This window comes from Argiope bruennichi, chromosome 5, assembly GCF_947563725.1.
Source record: "Argiope bruennichi chromosome 5, qqArgBrue1.1, whole genome shotgun sequence".
NCBI lineage: Eukaryota > Metazoa > Arthropoda > Arachnida > Araneae > Araneidae > Argiope > Argiope bruennichi.
Window position 1 is genome coordinate 2216385 of NC_079155.1, and position 25994 is coordinate 2242378.

The window sequence follows — 25994 nt, forward strand, 5'->3', positions numbered from 1 at the left end:
CCAGATAACGCGAATCTTTGTCTCAAGTGTCTCCACCTCTTTCCCAAAAGAATCTCCAAGATGTGTAATTAACAAAATCGACAAGAAAAAGAAAACGGGAAAAGTAAAGAAAAGAAATGAGGGTAAGAAGAAGAAAACTCCTGACAAGTCATTATTCTTTCTTTATGCACAAGAACACTCGTGGCAAAAATTCTCGAGGGAGTTCCTGAACGGAGGAGGCGGAGGGGATCCTTCGACACATTCAAATCCCCAGGAGCATTTTTAAGTTACACTTGTCTGCACACTTTGAAGTCCTGCTCGCACTCGGAGGGGGAATTAAATGCGTTTTTCCAGTGTTTGTCTCGCGAACAAAAGACTCTCGACGCAGGCGGCGAGTGGAAAATAAAGAGCTCTTCTTCCCAAATGACGGGGAGAAAAATTAGCGGCGAGAAAACCCCGCGCCTCCGACACTGCTCGTTTTTTCGCCACTGGTCGGGCGTGGAGCGATTGCGGCCCTTGCCCTCAGTGGGAGTTAAAAATCGGGCATTTGCTCTGCGGCGTGATGTATTTGCCGAAAGACACAAAAGCGTGGCGCTGAACAAAACCCGCCAGGAATGCTTTTAATTTCTTCGGAGAATAGATTTACATTTTTCAAAGTGAAGTGGCGGAAGCATGAGAATGATTGTGTTGTAAACAAGAAGACGGTTCAACACATCGTTTTATGCAAAAGCTGTTCTCTTCATTGATTTTGTACATTCTTGATGAGATTTCAACACAAACACACATAAGACTGTAAATAGAAACAGCTTTTGGATATTAAAAACCCAAATTTACTCTTCAAAAAGTCTCTAACGATAATAATAAATTCATGGTAAATATAACATACTTATTTCAAATATAAGAGTCAATATGATATTCATTGTTGTCCCTCTGTAATTTTTGAAAGGCGCAGGGAAATAAGGTAATTCTATAAGATTCAGCTTATTTCCTTACTGTCTTCTTCCATTCAATGTTTTCATGAACTTTGAATATAGACGATTCGCATAAAATATAATAAGCTGCCGGATTTTCCTTCTTTTGTACCACTTTATAGCGATAAAATTATGAAATGAAAACGACGTGGAAAATAATAAAACTAATTTTTATCTTTCGCTCCTTTTACACGATTCATAAGAACCTCCAAGAGTGCGGAAAATTGACTCCAAAATTAAATTTCAAAATTTTTCTTCGTCTGGTTGTTAAAGCACGACTTGTAAGTACTCAACTTCTTCTAAAAGGTAATCTTAAAAAATCGGAATCGGTTTATAACCTTCCGGTTGCACATTCTTTTTAAGGATGAGAGAGAAAAAAAAGGTGAAGATATCTCAATATGCAGTTTTTATTTCTTATTCATCACCATACACCTCCTCTTCCCTGTGAATTAAAGCAGTTGAAGTATTTTAATCTTAGAATATTATTTGCCAGTTGACCGAACGGCGGAATCCAAAAAGTAAACAAAATGGGCACATTTTTAGGAAATAATTTCAGCCAGTAAAGCACTTTCGTTTCTTTTAACCCTTTACTTACCGAACGGTACTTTAAAGTACAGTTTAAATCCGGCTGATATCCTTACAATATGACTTTTTTTTAACAGTATTTGAAAGAACACAAAAAATGTATCTCCAATAAAAAGCAGTACATATCAAGCATTAATATTATTAAATTTTTTTTTATTATTAATTTAATTAATTAAATTATTTTATTTAATTAAAAAAGTTTTTTTCTTCTTCTTCTTGGGTTTATTCTGTATCAAAACTTAACTAATGGTTCAAAAATAAATTTGAAAAATCGATGGTAAAATAATTCGGTAAATAAAGAGTTAAGATTTGAAATACTAAGATGGCATCTTTACAATATTCCAGTCATCTTAAAAGCGTCAAAATATATTGAAGATTCGACACTGCGCGATTTAAATAAATGTCATATTTCAAATGGCACATCAAACAGGGTACTCGGAATGCACTTAGACGGGAAGAATTCTATTCCGGAATCATTTAGGCTATAATTCTTAGATATTTAAAATCATTCAATTTTGAGCTGAAACAAGTGTTTAAAATTATCTAACCTTTCTGAAAACTGACCCTGTGAACAAATGTACTTTTACCCATAATGAAAATATGACGTGACACGTGACATTAAATGACATAAAGGAACTAGGCATTAGGCAAATTCTAAAGGCAACTCACGAAACATATTTCAGGCCGACAAAACCCAGTTCAATGCTTCTCCATTGCGCCACAAGATATCGGAGAAATTCGTTTTTTGTAGCAAGCGTGTACAATAATCGAGTCGCATTCAGTGGCGGCCTGTTGATTCGGTAACTTACAGTATTTTAGAAAATATCTACCCAGATACTGTAGATATCTACCCAGATACTACCCAGATACTGTAATAAAAGCCAATTAATACATATATTCTAAGTTTTTAATATGGGAGCCAGATACGAAACGCGTTACAATTCAAAATATGAAATAGCATATATATGGCATACATTTCTTGCAATTTTATGATGATTTTGAAAATGATGATTTGATTTTGATTTTATGATGATTTATTTATTATTACTTTACAAAGTGATGAGGAAAAGAAAGAAAAATGTGGCAAAGTCGTCCCAATTTAATGTACTTTCGCATAATTTCTTTTTATTTAAATGATATTTAAAAAAATTATTTAACTACTTTTTTTTATTTAGGTCGTACACGCAGTATACAGAAAATATTGTAATCCTCAAAAAACTGGATTGGAAATTTTGACGAATCACCACTAGCCGCATAAAAACCCACAATTTTTACAGAATTGGAATTGGAAAACAATTTGGAAATTGGAATTAGAATAAAACTGGAAAAACATTTTAATAGTATCGATTCAAGTTGGCAGGTGCGTTAATAAATGAAAATTATTAAAATATTCTTGGTAGTTAATGAAAAAAATTCATTGAGAGTTCATAGAAATATGTCAACACTAGAACTAAAACAAGATTGTATGTTTTTTCTTGAAGCATCAAGTATAATTGATATGGATTAATTGAAATGCCATACAAAAAATAACTTTTTGGGTTATTAGCTAATTTTTAATCGAAAGCTTTCCAGAAGTTCCCAAGAGACAAGTTTACAATAGTACAACAAACACTAATATTCTTTGGACCGAAGCAACTAAAGTACCACATGATTATTATTATGTATATTCACTAATTATTTCGACGGAAAAGTTTTATCAAATAATCTGCAAGTTCTTTTAAACCATTTCGGAGCAGCGTATTTTCGTCTTTTTACCTCCCATTATTCAGGTTTAATTTCGAAACGTTAATTAATTCATGAAATAAAATATTGAAGAACAACAGTCAGTGCATAAATTCGCTAGAATTAAAACCTCAATATAACAAAATGCTTCTAACACCTTAAGAAAAATGAATAGGAAAGTTCTCTGGTTAATTACAAAGTGAAATTTAATTATAAAGCTGAAAAGGCTACAGATCAAAGTAGACTTTATAAAATTTAATTATACTATAAGCTCTTCTGAATATTAATAATCTGTTTAGCGCGCTTCATTAATCAATCATTACAAGGTCTGGAAAATCACTGATTATGAAAAATTCTCCGGAACTAGAGCAAAAATGTATAAGCAATACTATAAAAATGCTATGCAGAATTTTTGTTTTCTGTTGTAACAGCAAATAATTATAGGCAAAAAATGGTTCAGAAGGACTTACAGATTTGCCGCAATTACTAGAAAATCAATAAACTAGGTCATTTTTGGGCCATACTTTCTGATTGTTAACTTTTGAAATTATAACTAAGTATCAAACAAGGATTTTAATAAAGGGTAGTCACAGAGTACATTCAGTTCGAGGTCTCATGAAGCAGGTCAGTTATGCCACTCCAATTTTTCGGGGATCCCGTCTTATATATACCAGCATGCCAAACGTAAAATGGCATACGCAATGACGTCTTGTTCTGTGACTGATGAATTGAATACATCAAATCAACTAAAGAAAGCGCACGTACGATGCATTAGATCCCCCTTTTTTTTCAAATGTTCTGCCATCCAGTTTTAGATCCGAAATTAATTACATTGAAATTCTATTTTGAAGGATTACTTTGGGGCTTTCGAGATTTTGAACCTTGGCCAAATGACAAATCGGCTTCTGAATTGGCAATTGTTTTTTCCAAGTTTCCATCCACTCCACATTTGACCAACGACTGGAGATTTAATGTGTATCAAGTTAAAATAAGTGATATAATGGCCTCCAGGTATCAAAGCTGAGACCTCATCATCAGGACACCAAGATCCTAACGTTTCAAAGAAAAATACAATCTATATAGATATTTTTACCTCTCTGTAATTCATAGGAAAAAAAAAGCAATGCGTATATGTAAAAGTTTAATCCTAAATGAATGTTATTTCTTTAACTCAAATCTGCTGTCTTTTTTTTATTTTTCTGTATGTAGTTATGTAGACGTATTTTCAAGCTTTTCTCTAACTTGATACACCCTATGTATATAAAGATAGATTTGGTAAACGATTTTACAGCCACTTCTGATAATCTAGAGTTATGATATTCGGTAAAGTTTTATATTCTCTATGACATCACAGTTTTCTAATATTGTCAGAACCTAACTACAAATGTATCAATTTTAATGATCGCTAGGTGTCATTTAATAGTGAATTTGAGAAAAAATCCCAGAAAAAAACCCCATTATATACTCATGACTCATTAAGTATATTAAAGATTAAGAAGCAAGTTAAAAGGTACACCTTAATTAAATAAAACGTAAAATTTTTTTAAAATCAAAAGTCGGGAGGTCGAAGCAAAGATCATAAATGTATGAGATATCGAAATATTCTGACTAAACAGAAATTTTAATCTCACTCATAAAATTTCTTCATTTTTAATAATTTTTGATAATTTTCATTTTTTTGAGAAACATTGTGGTTTGATTTCATTATCTGAGTGTTCTCAGTACCTCATGGTCTTATGAATGTTGCTTTGACTTCTAGATATAGCATAAAAAATCTTCTACTTGATAATGCACTAACAAAAGTGCACTTTTTCAAAACTTATGTATTTTCTTATTTAAGAGTAATTATAAAAATGCTTTTCTATTCGCATTCATTATAAAATAAGAAATATACCTTTTTTTGGAAACTCACAAAATTCTTGGTGCTCCCCCCCTCCCTCGGAATGAAAGATTATCTACTGATTTAAACTTAGAAATTTGACTGATCGACTGATTTAAAAGAAAAATAAAGTCATTAAAACTAAATATGGATATCTAGATCTAGGAGAAACTCAAATTAATAAGATTCAAAGCCTCAGATATAAAACGCTAATTTAAATAACAATTTAAAGGGAAAAACTTTCATGCTATGCACCCTTTTCCGTGACAATTATCTCCTAACAACTTCTAGACCTTATGCAATAACCATCCATTCCTATTTTAGCAACAACAGTCTTTTCGGATATGAAGTTACGTGGAAGCATTGATTAGTCAAATTTATTGCCGAAACGCACGAAAGAAAAAGCTACATCGGACTGGGAATAAGTGAGGGAGAAGAAATATTCTTTCCTTCCATTTTTTTTCTTCTTCTTGTTACAGCAAGCAGAACAGAGATTTTGAAATATTTATTCTTATTTAAGATATATATGTTCATCTTTTCTCAACCGTGATTGCAGTTTATGGAGTAAAAAAGCTTAAAATGGACTGGACATTTTTTTTTTAAAGCTGAAGGAAAAAAAAAAAAATTTTTTTTTGACAATTTGTTTGTTAATGACTTTTCTCATAGGATGTAAACATAAAAATATATTTACTATTCTCCTTAAATCATTTATGAGGAAATGAAACAAAAAATATAATTATTTCCAAAATCATTCTTCTCATTTTTGCTCAGATTTTGGTTTTGAAATTTCGAACATGGGAACAAGGAATCTAGAGAAGTTAACAGTTTTTGTAAATGATGCTATCTGCATGCATAGAAATGTTAACAGGACATTTAGAGACAAAAACTTTTAGACAGATTTTTTTTTGTTATTGGATTAATCAGCTTACAAAAACGTTTCGTTAATTATGCTTTTAGTAATAATTTTTTTTTCCTAATTCAGTGATATTTACAATTGATGAGTTTCACAACAAATTGGAAAACTTATCAGTTATTTATGCATCGGTGAGCAGAAGCAAAACCACGCAATCATTACGTCTCGAAAAATATTTCAAATCAGTTCATATAACTTTCCTTTCCAAGTTCAATTTTAGTGCTCCTTTTTGTAGCCAAGCAATTATTTTAGTATGTACAATACAATTTCAAATAATAACCAGTCAGTGATACTTGAATAGATATTTTATTTTCTAATCTTTAAGAAGAAAATGTTTGATTCTCAATGCCAGATTTAATGTGCATGTAACAGTGTAGAGTTGGATATAGCGAATGTTCGATGTGGGTGGGCGGGTCTCGATCCTCCGAAGGTTAAGCCCAGAATCTACAAGTAGGCTATGGATATCAGGGTACTTTTTTTCTAAAAAAAATTAATTATGACTTTACCTTTATTTTTGCACAATTCTCTTTATCCGGCTATCACATAAAGAAATTATAAAATGAATCTTATTAATATTCTTTCATTCTATAAGAAGATATTTTCAACAAATTTGAAACAACTTGACAAAAAAATTATCAAAATATTTTTTTTTATTAATGTACTAAATTTTTTTATTTTTATTTTTATTTTTAATTTTTTATTATAATTTTCATGCATCTTGAAATTCATTTTCTGGCGGCTTCATTGATATGGGATCAAAACTGAATTACATTAATTAGGTAACAATTTAGTTGTGAAAGCATTAAAATAGCTGAATCTCATATAATATGAGGGGTCAGTTACAAAATTGGATCATTAACAAACATTTCCAAGATCGATTGGAGACCATTGAGGAAGCATTGCTAAGCAGCTATTAGGTGATAAGGAACCCAAGTTCACTAATGAGAAAATCAGAGGCGGAGATACGTTTGAAATAAAATGCGCCATTTTTTGTAAGTCGAGAGGAGAGCAGTGAGAGGCGTCGAAGGAGAATTCGGGGAGACTTCGGTGTTCGAAGAAGTTGTTCCTGATTTGTGGGAAGTTCCGTATGATTTGGGTTTCTGTGTTAGGGTCCACCCGATAATGATCAGAGGATTTCTGAAGCGACCTTTGGAGTAGCCATTTAAGTAAACAGTCTGTTAGTATCTTTTTGGAGTCTATTCTCCGATTTGATCAAGGAACTATTTTATGATTAAACTTTCAACTGTTGTGTAAACTTTGTAAATGATATTAACCTAGATGAGAACAAGTTGCTTTTGTGTACCTATATAAGGCTGTAAATCAAAGAATGGTTTTGTTACGCTGCTCTCATATTTGATCGTTTCGGATCAGAATATTACAATTGTCCCAGTAGACAATGGGTAAACAATCTATACAAAATTTCATCTTCACAAACAAAATAAATTAAATAAAAGTGAACAAAAAATTAATTTTGAATTCCAATTTGGAGCTTTTTTGACAAAAGGAACCATAAATAATTTTTTCAAACAGATTATCAAGTTCTGGAATTTTTGCAAAAATGAATCATTTATTTCCTTTGCCAAATGCACCAAACTTATAATTAATTGTTAATTAAGTTTTGAATTAATCAAGATAAATAGATCTCTCGCTGCGACACGATTTACAGCGGATTTCTCTTTACAAGAAATTTTTTCTATACCTTTATTTAACATTAAAATTTTTTTCAGCTGGACTAATACTAAACAATGCCCCCCCCCCCATCTGCAATTCGTATCGACATTCTGCATCTCAACTGCGCTTTCTTTGGTGTGAAATGCAACGATTTTATGAGAATCTGACAGAAAAATTATTGCATCTGAAATTACATTTTTACATCCGAATTACATTGAAATGACAATGTTTACGTTTTTCATACTGGATTTAATAAAACGGAAGATAAGTGATTTGAGCATTGTAATTCATAAATTGCAATTAAGATTAAATGCTAATTCATTTCTACTTTCACTTTGTATTAGTGTGGTAAATAGAATAACCTAGAATTTTCCTAATCAGAAAAAAAAGTGGAAATACAGAATAAATGAACAATTAGATACATGGATAATATTTATTTTCCTCTCTTGGCGACCCGTTTTTCGCCAGGAAAATGGGTTGTATCAAATATCGAGATTAGCGTCATAATCTACTCATATTGGTGGCCATTTTTTATTTTGCACCTTTAGAAGAGGAAAAAAAGACGATTGAAGCAATAAGCGTATGCGACGCCGTCGTTCGCTCATCATTCAAAGGAGGTGCTCCGAATGGCAGCTTTGATATTTATGCAATCCAAACTTGTTTTGTAGTCTTCTCAGTCTCACGTTCATATTAAAATGCCTGCTAGAGTTCATTAAAAACTGAGATTATTGGACACAAATCATCAAATCCACTCATGAACCATGACATTTCACATACTAATACTTTGATATTTTCTTCAATAAAATATCAAAATAAAAAAAAATTGGTATGAAAAGAAGTTAAAATGTTTTTTTTTATTGTTTTTAGTCAATTTAAAATAAGGCTTGCATGTTTATGAATGAAGTATTAGCCATACGTCTTATTTCCTTTGAACTAGTTTTAATTTAGAATGTTGCAACGTTTACTTGAATGTTTTTAAATTTTTATTTAATTGGACCATCGATACTTTCCTTTTTTGGTATTAAATCTCCTTACTAAGTATTTAATAATTTCTTTTATCTTTTATGTTATTCACTTTATATTATTTATATAACGGTGTAATCTATTTTAGTTCTTATGAAATTAAATCCTTCCAACAAACCGTTGGGATTTGACGATGATGAAGGCAGAATCTTCGGATTTGATAATTCTTCAAACCACGCTCTCTGAACGCAGCCGATTTTCATAGTCATGTGCATAAAAACAGATATCGCTGCAAGATATATTTTTTTAAATCTCACAAATCCGTGTGCCTCAGAAATTCAATAGATTCAAGTATGTTAAGTATCTTGTTCTGCACTGCGTGGAAGTTAATGTTCATCGGTATTTCGACTATAGGATTATTTCTATTCCCTTAATACTGTGCGTAGATGTAATAAGTTAGCCAGAAATGCTTTCAGTATTTTCATCACCTTTCTAAACAGCTGATGATACTTTTACTGCAGTTCAACATAAAGGACAGTTTGCTCCTAGTATTCATTTTTGACACTATAAGGGATGGCGATTCTAAATACTTGAACAAATGATAATATTTAGCACATAATATTATTATTTTTATAAGAAATATCATTTTTGGTCATGAAATATTTATTTTGCGAACTTTCCATTTTTGATGAATTTAACTCCGGAAAATAAGAAGGGGGGGGAGAGAGGGGGACAGGTCCTTGTCGTCAACAGACGTGCAGTAAGAGAAGGTCGTCATGAATTTACCTGACGGGCAACGTGCGGTCTCCATGCCGGCGATCGACTTCTCGCTGGGGCACTCTGTACCAGCGGAAGTTCATCTTCCAGTTGAAGCCGCCCCACGTCATGTCAGAAGCTGGGACGTACTCGAAGGTAGCGTCGCTGATGACATCGATGATGGGGCACACCACACGGGTCCTGCAACACAAGGAACGCATTATTGCATCACGAGTTTATGCTAACATCCTGGCAAGATTTCGTTTCCTTATTTTGTTTATTCCAGCTACAGGTTTTTGATCAAGAAAATAACTAGATGCTGATATGATTATGAAGGACATTTCCTAATTCTATGCGTGGTTTTAGAATGGTTGCAGAATAAAGTCCTATCGGCAAGCCAAAGTGCACGTAAGAAGGTCTCGGGAGTTTGGATACATTAGGAATCTCTTCCTCCAACGTTCTGTCTTTTCTAATTTCAACTAAGTTTGGAATCGTGAGATTGAAAAAGAGTGGGAGAAAAAACAACTAAGAGCTTATAAAAAAATGTCACACGCATTTGTTACAATGCAGAAGAATTTAAGGGTTTGAAAATCCAGTTTGAACCAATAACTTCTAAAACTGCCAGGCAAATTTTCAAAACAAAAGATTTTCTTTGCGGTGACGCGATAATTCTTCGAAAATGCATTATCTGCCTCTATTCAACTGTAAGAAAGTTGAGTGAAAAAACTTCCTTCGTCCTAATATTTCCACCGCTTTAAGATATATGAACCTAACTTTCCTATTTATTACAAATTATTCTTTACGATGGAAACCACAAGACTTTTCTGTTTACTGTCTAAGATAGGAAAGCATAACAAAGAATGTATGCACATGACGGTCAGTATTTACAGGCCAGACTGTTTGACTTAGAGATACCAATTTGGAATAAATGCACTTATGAGTATCGAGATGCCAATTTTCGTGATTTGTTTTAAAAATGTAAAAAAAGAAAAAAAAATGTAACGTTTCTCATTAGTAACAACTTCTAAAAATATTATTATAAAACAAACATCTTAATTTTGAAAAATTTAACTATCGTTCAATGCTTTCTTGAATTTTGACAATTTTTTCAAAAATATTTTTTGCAAATTTTTTACAAATATATTTCATTATTACAGTGATATTGAAACCATTTTCATTGTTTCATTAGTTGTGCGATTTTCCCTCAGTTGTGAAAGCTTTAAAAAAAAGATTCTGTTTATTAAGTGGTCTATTTAAATGATGTAAAAGAAAAGTGAAATTAGAATGTGGCGAAAGAAAGCGTGCAATCGGAAGATAAACGACCCTGACACTGATATCATAGGATTTAACCCTATTAAGAAAGTTTATGTGCAAAATACGCAGAACAGGCGTAAGGCTGTTAAAATAATGTTGCTTTAATGTGATGCTTAAAGATACTTTGAAATCATAATTATCGAACAATGCGTAATGGATTTAATAAAAATTAAAAAAAAAAACCAAGTAAAACAGCTGGCAGCCAAAAATGGCTAAAATTTTATTACTTCTTTAATGAAGAATTATTTGGGATTCATGGACGATGAAAATCTGCAGAAATTTCCCTATGTCATGAGAATATGTCATAGGCAGTATTACTATAAGGAACGATATAAAAACTATGAAGTTAAAGAAAAAGAAAAGAATCAAATTACTATTGAGAATTATTTCAGATTAGGTAAAAACTTTATGGATGTTTAGAGAGACCACCCGTAGTGAAATGGCAATGTTGGAGTTGAAATTATTTTCTCAATATGCTTATCTCGAAATGTAAAAAGCGGGAGGACCTCTTCCTTCTCGTATGCTCTATAACAAAGGTGTTGTTTCTCTCCCCCCCCCCCTCCTTAAAATTATGATTCTTAGACAAGGCTTTTAATGTCATGAGTATTCAGATTTTTATTTTCAAAGTTCCTCACGAGAGTTTCGAGCTTCGTAATATAGTAAAGAAAACTGTTTGCTGTTTATGCATTTATTGCAACTAGCGAACAATAGTTACGGAAGATTGATCTTTGACGTAAATCTAGAGTATGATCCTTAGAAATTAATTGCTGGTAAGTGGGCAATATACAAGTATCATAAAATGTATAAAACATGTATTTTGGACGTTTATTTTCCGATGATTAAAACTGAAATTTGACAAACATTACATTTGTAATCACACGTTAAATTTCATTTACTGCATTTTTGAGTTGTCGCGTTTCTATGCATGAAAAAGTATGGACCGTCAGATAACCAGATTCGTTAAAAATTTGATAAGATTTATGAAATGGATACTAAAACTGCAAAGCAAGTTTGATTTAAAATGTTTGAATGCAAGTTTGATTTAAAACATACTGTTCACATGTTTACGAAAGTACAGCTTGACAGATGGTGAAATCCTTGACGGATTTTGCTGATTGGATATGGATTGAAATTCCCCCACCCCATACTTTGGTTTAACGAATCGGGCATTAGCAATTTTATTTTATTAAAGAGAGAATTACTATCTAGGTGAAAAAAAAACAAACCCCAACACATATTAAGACTGTTTGTTTGTTAACTAACGGTATCAAGATCAGAGATGGATTTCATAAATTTGAATAGTTGTTAAGTAATGTCACCTAAAGCAGCATGTCTTCACTTACAACAACGCTGTACACGAGAGGGCAATTAAAGGAAGAAATTTTCTGTTTGAATCGAGTTCGAACGTTGGTTCAGTGGCATCCAATTAAACATGTCAAAATGGTGCAAATCAAATACTCGAATTTAGTATAAAACATTTATTTTGCACGAAAAAGACGAAACATATTAATGTTTAACACTAGACAAACCTTAAGAAGTTAGATTTTCAATTGCGTTTTCAGTTCAAAATAACAACTTCCTCAATCGAATGTATTTATGTACAAAACACGCATAAAAATGGATTCCTATTCTATCATTTCGAAATCTAAAGCTCAACTGCACATAATTTCACATTTTTTCTTTTCTGGCAATCTCACGAGCGCAGGTGGGGAGAAAGAGGAGTGCCAAACTTGGCGGGTTATCGCCGTTTGAAATTCATTTTTTGACAAAAGACAGCTTTAATTTACATTAGATTTCCATACATGATGAAACTTTGTTGGAATCGGAACATACTGACTCTTGCGTCATAAATTAATGGTCCAATATGATTCATAATTAGGAATATAGAAAAACTTTTACTGAATAATTCATCCAATGACAGAAGCATTGCCAATCGGGAAACAAATCCACTTATCCAATTAATGGATACAGCAGAAAGCTAAGCGCAGCAAAATTAGAAAGCAGAAGTACAGCAATTGAAATCTGTCTCGCTTAGTGGAGAAAGCACACAGTTCTATTATGAGCACTTATTTTGCAAGTGAGAGTTAAATAAATAGACCGACTTCGGACTTGGCTTCGTTTTGTTGAAGAAATTTTTGATTACTTTTGGAACAAATATTACTGAGATATTATCCAGCGACATATTTCTTTATATATTATTAGGATTAACAATGCGCTGTGTCAGAATCTGTGAACTTCGCATGCAGAATGAGTAACAACGAAATGACAGGATAATAACTCTGTCGTGAGTTAGGGGTCACGGTGGCCTGATGGCAAAGTCTCGGCTTCGGAACTGGAGGGCTTCAGGAATTCCACCAAAGAACAGTCTTGTAAGCGGGTGAGCTGCAAGTTAAATCCTTTGGAACCAAACATCCTCCCGTTGGTGTGGTGTGGAAGTATGGAGAGGGGGGATACCAGCTCAGGTGTCGTCCTCGCCATCTGACCGCGGTTCAAAACGACGAGGTCCATTCCAAAATAACCCTACTGTTGCTTTAAAATGGGACGTTAATATAATTAAACTAAATTCTTGCGAGTTAAAAGTTAATTTTGAATCGCCTGCAGTGTATTTTTATGAGCAAGAGTAAAGAAATTGATTCAATTCGCACAGTTTTAATTTTCCTCCTCACCTGTCTTCAGCTATCCTGTCCAAAAGGGGCTCCAACCACCCGACAGTGCATTCGCAGTGAGCGTCCAAGAAAGTGATCACCTGACCTCGAGCTTGGGCAGCACCTATTAAACGAGCTCTGATGAGTCCAGACCTCTTGCCTGTCCTCAAGATCTACGAAAAACAAAATCATAAGAAATTACAAATAGCCAAAAGCAATTTTAGGAATTTTATACAATTCTCTCGCATTAATAATTCTTGTAGAAGCAAACAATACTTTTCCATCAATTCAACTGCAAGCCGTATCAGTTAAGCTAAATGAAACAAAATACTGGACAGAACTACTGAGTTAAGCCGCTTTTAAAAGGACACTTTTCTATATTTGATATAATTTGGTATCAGCAATTGTATCAGGCAAAGGCTGTCGGGAAAACAATAAATAAACAGCACTTCAGGAGTTAGTCACGAAAAGAAGAATAGAAATAATATAATAGAATCTAATATAAAGAATGTATTAGATTTGTTAGATGAATGCTTTGTTACGAAACTGCATTGTAATCAACGAGGAAAAACATTGAATGACTTAAAGACTGAGATGGACCAGCCGGAACATTCCAACATGGTACTAAGAAGACCACTTTGATATCATCTGAAATCGTAGAAAAACTTTTTTTAAATAGGATCTATTTCAATCCTCGAATTGCGATGAAAAACTGTATTTATTACTTAACAATAAATAAGACAATTTTAGATGACATCATTTCGGTCGATAAAGTCAACATTTTCAAAAACTAATCAAGCGATCTATTTTTATTTAATGCTATTTTCAATTTAATTCATGCTTAAATGGAATTGCAAAAAAATTTACTTTTTAAAGAGAAAAAGAATGCAATTTTTTTCCAAACTTGCACATTTTAAAAACTTATTCCTGACATAATTAAAATTTTTTATCATTCGACGGCCATTTATGGTTTTTCTAAATACTTAAAATACCATCAGATTCAACGATTTCTGCTTCTTTATAAGCGAGAAATCGTTGGTTCAACTTCTATCCCACCCCCTAATCTTTCGAATGTTAGTTCACAGACCTGTTACATACTGCCAATTAAATAATTTAAATCAATAAAATTGCTGTTTTGTATTTTTTCCCATGACAAAATATAATTTGATTGGACTAAATATCATTGACTAGGAAGACAATTTAGTTCACTGTGTTGATTTTCATTCTATTGCTATCTAAAATCCATTTATTTAAAAATATTCTTAATAGGTATTTAATTGTTAATATGTATAAGGGTGATTCAGAAGTTTCGAGAAAGTGTTAAAATCAATAATTCGTAAATGGATGAAGAAAGAAAGTTTTAATTTTGTAGTTTTTTTTTTTTTTTTTTTTTTTTTTTTTTTTTTTTGTACCGACACTTATCTATTGATTGCGTAGTTAAAAAAACTGATGTCATTAGACAATTTTATAGTTGTGGCATTGGATTTGGATTGCATATGTGAAGAAACATGCACATTCACAAGTTTTATGAATGCTCAATTGTGTCAATTCATTCAATGAATGTGTCTTAATTCATGGAAAAGTTCATTCATTTGATGATAAATTGTAAACGATAAATTACGAAAAGGTATTTATAGTGAGAAACAAACGAGGATCAGCAATATGTCTGTCGCTCATGTTCTGTCATCTTAGTGAAGCAAAGAGTACAATTTCTCCTTAGATAAGAGTACTTTTGAGTCGATAGCATTTTTCAATTGTCTTTTGGATAGCAGCCTATCACTCTTATAAACTCGGAATTATCTTGAGCATGAATCTTAAACTATGTCGACAATAGATCATGGTTTCTTGATAAAAGGAAACACAGTTTCTTTTCTATCTTTTCCTTTCAAGTATTATCTCTCTATATTCATTCATTTCTGAATGAGAGATTTTTTAAAAGTTGTTCTGTATTTCTGAGACACCTTGCTCATTCTTTTAGTTTCCCCTTCCTTCGTCACACCTTTTGAGGAAATGCACCCCCGATACTTCTTTTTCATTATCTGCATAAATGGATGAAATGAAATTTAAATAAAAAAAATTCGTGAAATTTGAAAGAAAAATCTTTTAAAATAAAGTAAATTAAAAAACTGTTCTTGATTACAAAGGTTCGAGAATTCGAAAAAAGAATACTTTACTAGAATTTTTATTCAGAGTTGACCCTGCTCTAATGCAATATATTATTTTGCTGATCTTTGTTCTTTCTTCTACAGAAATACTTGTATTCATCAGCTTCACTCCTGAATTATCAAAACTATTTTTTTTACACCCCTACCCATGGAATATTAAGTTACCTATTTTGAAGTGTTTTTAAAATTATTTCTTGCTATTTTCTTTCTTTATTCTGCTCATTCAAGGATACGAAAACAATTTTTTATGCACAAAATTTTAGAATTTCATGAATAAATTGATTATTACTTACTTTAATGGGCACAGGCAATTTGGAAACGTATTCCTCGAGAGGTTGTCCAAGATAATCTAAAATAAAAAAACAATTTATTAAAACACTTATTAATGAATCCAGTTCAATTTAGTATTGAAAAATATCTAATGATTTGTGAATAAGATTTTTTTGATTCCTGTAAAGAGAATCTTTTCCTGCTGAAATTAAAAGTTTTCATCAGTAGCACTGAATGTGAGGCTATGCGCCCCTGGACTTTCTCGTGTATGTTTAAGTTAAATGGTTCGTGTCGAGTTGAATGGCGCATTTTGTTAGAATGAACCATGTGTGCATTTAGAGCTTTCTTTTGCTGAACTATCAGATCGAAAATTTGATTCAGGTCTATAACTTTAACATCAAAATGCCATTTCGTTTATGCAGCTCATTGAGCTTTCTGAATTATTACATTCAAATTCTTACGAATAGTCAAATTGGTAAACAATCCATTTTTGAATTGATATAAAGTTTAATATACTCTTACAATGTAACAGTATGAGGAGGACAGTATTTTACATTTAGACTCTTGTCAGTGAAGAAGGAGATTCTTCTTTACCTGGTGGATATTATAATGATGTGGAGATGCATTACTTCAAATTTTAGGATCTCCTGCGTGAAAGGTTGGGCTCTTACTGGTGATAGCTAATAGTATTAATCGAGACGCGTTCAGCTTCCGAGAGGAACACTTTTTGATAACACACATACAATTCTTAGAATAACGACTTTTTTTTTTTTTTTTGCGGTTTTGAGTAATCGGTTTGACAAGCACATGGACAGACAGACAAATAGACTCCCAGGTGAAAACTTCCGCCTAAAATTTCACACAAAATTTGCAACATTTCAGTAAACACCCCATAACAAAACTCATTTGCGGCTCAAATGTCGGGTTTTATTTTTTAATCTCGATTTCTTTGTAAACACTACAACTCCAAAAAGATTTTTTTTTTCAACTTAGAGAGGATAAATGAAATTTCAAACAATGTTTGGTTTTTTTTTTGATGTTGCAATGATTTTTTTAGGAATATTTCTTACAAACATTTCGTAAAAACATTTCTAACTGATGCATGAAGGCAAATAAATATGCGAATGCAATATTTACAAAATGTGTGTACATAATTTCTGGAAAGGAGAAATCCAATATTTTAGCTACTTTTTATCGATATTTAATTTAAAATATCGGTTATTTAACTAAAAAAAGCATAGTCATGGCGTCTTTCTCCTAATACAAGGTAAAAAAAAAGAATATTGATTTTTAGCCAATCAGCTTCATCGTGTACTGGCAAATTAATAAGAGTTTGAAATGAAAGACATTTTTTTAAAATCACAATTCTAATAAGAAGGATCATTTGAAGTGATTTTTTTTTGATTAAGAGGATTAAAAAAAATAACAGAAAAATAGATAAAATATATGCATCATTGCTGCGCTTACATATAATTTATTGCAAGGGCATATAAAAAATGAGTAAGGTTAAATACTTCTACATAAAAAAAAAAAAAAAAAACATCTGTATTTCCCCCTTCCATTTGCAGGTAAAAGATGAGCCGATTTTGGTACAAGTACAAATTTGATCGTGGACGAGGAATGAGTTCTAAACTCCACACACGCTGCTTCGTCTCTCCTACAAACTCTGCTCTTGAGCTCCGCTAATGATCATGACGTAGAGCACCTTCAGAGGGAAGAGCGACTGCTTTAATCCGAGGTAAAGAATCAAAAGGATTCTGAGAACGAAGGTATTCACTCTCTACCCAATATTTGCGAATACTATCTCTTCAAATCCGTATGAGTCGACCTTCAATCTAATCAGTCTGGCGTTATTATTATCATTAGGCATTTTTAGTGAACACGAGTTTTGTGGACAGATTGCGAGGGCATCGGCCCCGTCATCTTTTTACAAAATTCGGAAGACCCAGAAGATGAGAAAGTACGCAAAAGATTTCGCGGGATCATGAACCGCATTATTCCATTCTTGAATCGAATGATGCATTTTTTTAATATTCAGTAGTCAAATTTTATTTTATTTATACTGCAGAATCATTTTATGGAGTTTCTTCCACCCAAAAATATAATTAGGTTTCTTTTTATTCAAGTAGATGATCTCAAACAAGTGTTTAAATGATTGGCTAAATCGGAAATCTTTTTGGTAGATAACCTTAAAAGCTGTAAAGTTATGTAAAAAAAATATGCACGATCAAGAATATTTATTTGAATGAGGAGACAAAAGTTTGTCAATTGTTTACAAATGCATTTCCAATGAACTGCGCCAATTTTATTTTTTTCGATGAGGTAAATGATGAGTCGAATTTTATTTCACTGAATACTATACATTTTTCTGAGCTTCCTTATTATGTATATGGATATGCCATTTCTAGATCATCCATTGCTGTTGTGTGTGTGCCTTGAGGGTCGCATGTGTTTGAGAAATATCCGAGTCCAGGCATTAACCACGAGTAACCCAGATCTTAGGATGCGCACTCATCACGGAAAGTCTGCTCGAATGGTCAATGCTTCTTCAGAAAAAATAACCGGAAGAGCAAATGCCACTCAGGAAAAGTTCGCACCTGACTCTTTTAAGGTTGACCGGGTGCATGGATTTCGTCACGAGTTACTAACCTTTCTATTTTATAGACATCTGGAGCTACCTGCTGGGAGACCGCCTCTGATACTAAAAGGTGTATTTTTAAAAGCATACACAGCCTTGGGTATTAAGAAAATGAGGAAATGTAAATAGTTTGAAGAATAAGAAAGAATCAATGAACCATTCTCGAAACGACAGGTAGTAATAGAATCATAGATTTATTTTTTTTGTTGGTCATCCATTTTTTAAAAACTGCCTTGCGAAACAATACTTCAAATGGATTCAAGTCTGAATTTCACAGTGATGTGCATTTACCACATTTGCATTTTTGCACCTTTATTATTAGTAATTTGTTCATTATAATTTTAACTTGTGAGAAAATTTTAAATATAAAATTAATTATAATTTTTTCAACATTCCTTATAGTTATTTATACCGATTTATATATCTGTCATTTGGAAATGAAATTGGGTAATTTAGGGATAGAGAACTTATTATACACGGACATAGATATCTTTACATGATGTTTCCAGGTATCTTTTCCCGAATGATTCAAAATATTTCAGAAACATTTTAATTAAGTGAACAGCATTTGAGAAACAGCTCGATTATACCAAACAGGAAGATGCATTATTAAACTGTGGATAGTTCTTTTAAGGATCAAATCTAATTTTTGGACTTCTCAGATATAATTGCTACTCGGTATATGAAATATATGTTAAAACAATGGGAGCGGCCATTTTATACATGAGATACGAAATTATTTTGATATAAGGTTCATCTTACAATTCAGAAAATTTTCCCAGGTTTTCCTTTAAAACTCGATTACAATCTCCCCAGAAAATTAAATTAAATTAGTAACAACATTTCGCATAACTTTCCTTGAAAATGACAAATCTGACATGAAATGTTGGTACTTTCAAGCTATTTTTCATAATTATGTCAATTTTCATCCAGAAATGGAGGTCAGGTAACGTGGTACGATTTAAATAAAATTGCTCTTGAAAAGAAAATATATAAATATATACATGAATGTTCTATCAGATTCATAGAGAATTTAATTTGATGGCCTCCTTCATTTGAAATTGCATAAAAAGTGGTTTTTAAAAAGATTGGAAAATAATTGAATCCACTATGCTGGCGAACGTTAAGAGCGACTCATTATCCTAATCACTTAACGATACAGTTAATTTAAATAATCAAAATAAGAATTTAAATCACAAAACCGGAAATGCAGGTTCTTATTTAAATGGAAATAAACCATTCCACATTATAAAATAAAAACGATACATTTTATCGAAGGATCGCATTTGAAAATATAATTTTGACTAATAAACTAATTCAATTTAATGTCGCCCTAACTACTTTATTTCTGAGAAGCGAGGGCAAAATAAATCTTCGACGGTTCAATGAATAATCCATTATTGTATCGCCGACATAATACAGTCAATGATATGGAATTGTTCCAAAGGTTTAAAAGGATAATACGTTGGAGATTGCTCTTTCAATAACAGAATATTGAATAGAGATAAAAATGGAAGCTTAATTTAATCAGAGGATGCACAAAAGATTTTATGAAAATATCATCGATATGAGTCACAAGCTTCATAGCAACAAGTATACTGTTTTCGATTCAAGGCAAAATTTCGAAGTATTATTTCTTATAATGTTTGGACAAAAAGTTAAGAAAATAAAATAATCTTTTTAATTTAAAATTGTTACAAAATTTTCTATTTTCTTTACTAGCTTCTTTCCCCCCCATTACTATTCTAAATTTATTAGGAAGTTTAGTAACCTATTTTTAGGTGTATTTTTAACCCTTCTTCTTTATAGTTCAAATATTCTATTAGGAAACAACTGCAATATGCTACGAAATAGAAAGATATAAAAGGCTGCAATGAAGACATATTTAACAATTTTCTTTATCTCGTATTTAAAGAATATATACAGAAAATGTGACAATGATCTGAGATAATGATGAATAGTGTGATAATTATTAATGTGATTAAGAGATTTTGATAAATTTGCCCTTTTGAAATTTTATAAAGGAATGAGAATGTTTTCCTAGTGATTATTTTTGTAAAGAAACAGTGGCTAACATTATCACTTTACATAAATTTTGCAAATAATTTTCTTTATTTGTTGGAATGAGCTAAAACCGACCAAGATATTGTTTTCAATACTTTTCTTCGTGCAAATTACACTAAGCAAATTTAATGAGATTTCTCAAATTACATATAGCAAATAATTTTTATATAGACATTTTACCGAACCTCAAATTAAACTTACAATTAAAAATAAAAGATTCAAAACAAAAACTAACTTTTGGAACACAAATGGATATATTTTGGTCCTGGAACAAAGTTAAAATATTAGAAATATTTTTTTAGAAATCAATCGTTATCTTATTAATTATTTGTTTAAAATAGGGAAATATTAAGTCAGTAGTTGAAAGCCTTTCAAGAAGCGGTATTTTTTTTTACATCCTACACCGCAAATCAAACTTTTTGAGTGAGATTCCCCACAACTTCATTTTGGATGACTTTTTAGAAAAACTGCTCAAGACTTAACAGCCATCCAATTTTGCTTATTAAATTGACACAACAAATTCAAACTTCACAAGAAAAATTCAATGCCGTTACTAAAACAAAATTTCTAATCTTGAAACCAAATCTTACGAAAAATCTACGAACTGTCTTTCATATTTATTTGCGAATGTCTCGAAATATTCCACTTGAAGTTCCACATACTTTAAATGATTTTTGAAAATCATTTTTTTTTTATTTCACGTATACGAAGTGCACAAAGAGAAGTTATTTTAATCAACAAAATTCGAACTCGAGATTTTGACAAATGTCTAAGTTTCACAAATGCGCGGGTTCGAAAAATAAATTCTTGGAAGTAAGTCTATCAGTCTGTGAATACGGGATTTCAGAACGCTTTGAGCTAGATGGATGAAAATGGACACTCATTTTGTAGATATCTGTGAAAGAGTAAATGACATTCATTTAGAGGATATCTGTCTGTCCGAATACAAGCGTTCAATATCCAGAATATCTAAAAAAGGGCAAATAAATAAAATTTGGTACATCGATTCAACATTTAACATGTAGATCCATATCAAATTTGGAATCAAAACCGTCAAGGGTTTTACCATCTGCCGAGTTGTACTTTTGCAAATCACTCATTCAAAAATTTAACAACTTCATCTTTATGAATTTGGTTTGCAGTTTTGGCTACTCAAGTGCAGATTCTTATCAAATTTTTAACAAAACTGTTACGGTCTGATTATCCATATTTTTGGCATGCGTATAAACATGATATCTCAAAATCGCAATGAATTAAATAAATGAAATTTAGTATAAGGTTATTTGGGATTACAAACGTCATACAAATACTCAGTCGCTGCAAATAATTACAAGTACTCTATCAAATTTTGCTTTTAATATACTAAAGAAAAAGATGCCCAAAATACGTATTCTGTTTTCTGGCACTTGTGTATTAACTGTGTACTTCCTTAAACCGCCAAAATGATCGCCAAAAATATTTAACAAGAGTCTTTTGCTTGCTTTTTGTAACTATCGTCAGTCAAAGGCACGTGGCTAATTCAATAGTACAGATTTTCTTTATTATATTGCAAAGCACGTAGGTCTCATGCGTGAACAGAAAAGATAAGATAAAATAAGATGAAGAGAAGAATCTGAACTCATAGCACTCACGGCCTTGCTGATCGTCCACAGTTTTATTTGTGTGTGTGTGTGTGTGAGGGGATTAGCCTTTATTAGAGAGTATGCGAAAAAATGTTTTTGTTTTGGGTTGGGGCTTTTTCTATTGGCCTCTTCCTTGTAAAATATTATTTGGTTCATGATAAAGGCTGAAAATATTAGGCCTTTTTAACATTTTATTTTCAAAAACATTTGCAGTTGTAAGCTTCATTGCCTTCCCAGGTAACTTACTTTGATCCTCACCTTCAGAATTCTTTTCAAACTTTGGCACCAAGTACAAAAATCCCCTCATACCTTAAGTCAAGTATACGAATATAGTATTATTCCCGAAATTGAAAGTTAGATTTTAATTATACGGCCCATACCACCCGATTCTCTCAAGATGCATATTACCTGACCAATACTGAAGAAGATAACATGGCCACGATAAAAGTCAGTTAAAATAATCGAGCTGCAACTTTTATGAACTAACCTAAATAAAAGAAGTCAAATAAAGAGTTAATATTATAATTAATTAATTCCAGAATTTCACCTATATAATTATATATTCCTCACCTGTAGTAATAAAAGGAATCTTTAAGAAACAACTATTTTTAGGCTTAAAAAATCAACTGGGGAATGATACATAACAATTGTCTCAACCAGTTATCCGCACACTCATTACTTAAAGATACGAGTGCACTTTTGACATCCTAATGGGATAATATACATCAATACATGCTAGAAATACCGGATGGTCCGTGGTATTTGACGGTGATGCTACATTAACGAAATAGGGCGTGTGCTGTTCGTCTATCCTTACAAGAGTCTGCATCTCCGCGGTGAACTTATATAGATATAATTAAATTTACATTCCATTTGGAATGGACGTCCTAAATTTAAGCAGCAATCAGATGACAAAGAGATGCCGCAGCACTATCCGCATTTTTATCAAGACGACATCTGTCCAATTTTACGGGCACCGAACTAGCTTATACGATGGGACTTCGATGGAATCGGATTTCGACTTGGAAACCTTTCGATCCCGAAACCTTACCATTGGGGTCTACAAGGATAGTGGAACTTGCACTCATTCGCATTTGCGCTCTCTCATTAAGTAGTGCTATTTGCACTCACGCTGTAGGTTTACTGGAGCTTAGTCATTTTTAGCAGGAAATTTGGCGAGCATTTAGAGGAATTATAAAGAATAGCTATTTATCGTTCTGGCCCGGCAAACCTCGTCGTAGACCGGTTGTGTGTCATAGCCGGGGCCTACTCATCTCAAATGAACGGCTAAAATTAGTAAGAGATTTGCAAAAACTATTTGCACAATATGGCACATTTCGTATTTCTTGGCTTAAAATTAAAAAGAGAATTCCTTTTTAAAATCCTTCTTTCGACTGACTGGGCTCAAAACAGACGACGATCGTCTGTGTGACCATTCTCCCTTTTGATCGCAATTCCATCCATATGGGTCATTACATTCACAGATAAACGAATAATAAGAGGGTTAAGCAATGTCGGATGATATTTAAAATTTCACACACTTTTGATATTTTTGATGATAAAGCCATGCTTTAAAAAAATGACTGATGACAAAGCCATGCGCACCGAATTTCGTCCATTTAATTTTTTGTCATTTAAATAGGTCAAATGGTCACACAGACGAAACTGGTCAAAAATTTGATAGAAATACGGAAATTTGATGAAAAAATGCATATAAAATTTTATGCCTCGCAGATATTTGTGTTTTTTAGTTCTTTAAATTAACATGTAATCCTAAAGATATAACAGCAGTTGTACGTTTCTCATTCTTATAAGCCTTGCGACTTTTTTTTTACCATTTTGATAGACGTGCAGATATCGGGCGGCCGCTGGACACACAGAAAACGTTTTCACATGCCTTTGAGCTCGAGGTTGTGATGGTCGGTCCTCCATAAGTTAATTGGGTATGTATGGAAGGAAGACACAAGCATAATTCCAAAAATGGTTCTTTCGGAGGGGTTCTTCGCATATTCTTTGATGATTGCGATATTTTTTCTTTGCCCGTATCACGTATGAGAAAATGCAAAACTCCTCATTTTGAGCATCATGTATGAATGCAATAAACGCAAAATTTCATAACTATGCAATTATGTAATCTGCATCAAATTTCAAACAAAATACAACAAATGAAAGAAGTTATGAAGTACACCCATTTCATTTCTCAGTTATTTTTGAAAATTGCGCAAAAACAATGAATTAGAATAAGATTTTAAAATACATTTATCAGCACCATAAATGATAATTTTTTTTAAAAATTTAATTCTTACTTTTTAGTTTTAGTAAATAATTCATTGTTATAAATATAATGAAATCCTGAAATAATTTTCCCTCAATTTCCCCATCAAATGACGTCACCCTGAATTAAAATCCATATCTGAATGGCAAGCACATGCACACACACATACACTGGATCCCTAAAATAACTAAATATCGCATTTCGAAGCAAATTTCCCTATTGCAATGTACTCACCATTAAGACTTTTGGGAAAAGGCGTTTCTTATATGTTTTTGAAAACATTCTTTGAATAATTTTAAGCAAAAAGGGAAAGAAAATTAAAAGTCACGATGCTGACTGACTTTGAAGATGTTACACAATGTTCTACAAAGCAAAGTGTGCTAGGAAAATTTTTCTAAAGAAAATCTCATGTGTTTGAATAATGTATTATTCTGAAACTTTTGTGATAACAACAGTAGTACACTTATTCCGAAAAAACTCACTTTTCTTAAAATTTTTTTTTAGAATATTTGAGATTTATTCTTATACTATCCGAGTGAAGTATGCATGCTTCGAAGATTCAGAATATAGAGATGCAGATTTTTAAAAATATTTGAAACTTTTCATATTTTAAAAAAGAAAGCACTTTGAAAGTAAAATCAGATACACTGCAAGGGAACATTTTTTTCTGAGAAAGAAAAAAAAATGCCTTCTTATTGTGGAAATAAGATACAGAGTTGGGTTGGTTGTGAAAGTTATATTTTGATATAAACATAATTTAATCAACAAACAGGAAATTTTAATATCATGGCTTTTTCAATTAGAGATAGTTTTCAAATATAAATGTAGATTAAGAAGATTTTGTTTAATTGGAAATTAGCAATAATGTCTGAGACTAAGTCATCGTGAATTTCCCTTATTCATAAAGGACATAAAAGAAATTCAAAATACATGCTTAACTTAAAAGATCGAAGCTCAAAATAGAAGAGCTTAATTTAATTTTATTAATGTACAACTCTGAAGCCACAAGAAGCCAGTTTTCTTGAAACTGAATTTGACTAAACAACTAGGGTATTACTTGATCTGATATACACCAGGACGTGCAACAGACCCACGTACTAGAAATACACTGCTGCAGAAATACAACCTTGAAGCAAAAACGATGTCAGAGGAGTTCTTAAATCAGAAATCACCTCCTTTTAACGACGGATCTATTATTTCTAGAAAATGTGCGACCCTCAACTGACAGGGTTGTCAATTTTAATTCCTGTTTAGAGAGCGGTAAATTTACATTTTAGCTAAATAATGGCTTTATTCCCTTTTTAAAGCTAGTTTTTTTACAATGTACAGAGGCGGGAAAAAAAAAGAAGAGCAACCTAGCTTTATTCTGGCATCATTCATTTTTCGTCATTCAATTATAAAAAAAGATATAATTCGAAAGGAATTAACTTATTTTTAAAGATTTTTGAATTAAAAATTTCATAAGAGCCCGTCTATGTATTGAAATAAGAAAAACTTCAAAATTACCACTGGCAATACCCCTTTTCTAATGAAATTTCAAAATTATATCAAATGTTCTTTCC

At 32.0% G+C, this 25994-nt stretch overlaps 1 protein-coding gene across 10 annotated transcripts in view; it reads right to left on the reverse strand.

Moving 5' to 3' along the window:
* LOC129968548 (polypeptide N-acetylgalactosaminyltransferase 13-like) overlaps positions 1–25994 on the reverse strand; it is a 342413-nt gene that overhangs the window by 36781 nt on the left and 279638 nt on the right. For all 10 annotated transcript variants that reach the window (XM_056082551.1, XM_056082554.1, XM_056082556.1 and 7 more), the window contains 3 exons: positions 15857–15912; positions 13420–13571; positions 9470–9640 (listed from right to left, as the gene is read on the reverse strand). In XM_056082551.1, coding sequence (XP_055938526.1) covers positions 9470–9640; positions 13420–13571; positions 15857–15912 — 379 coding nt within the window. The remainder of the gene's footprint in view (positions 1–9469; positions 9641–13419; positions 13572–15856; positions 15913–25994) is intronic.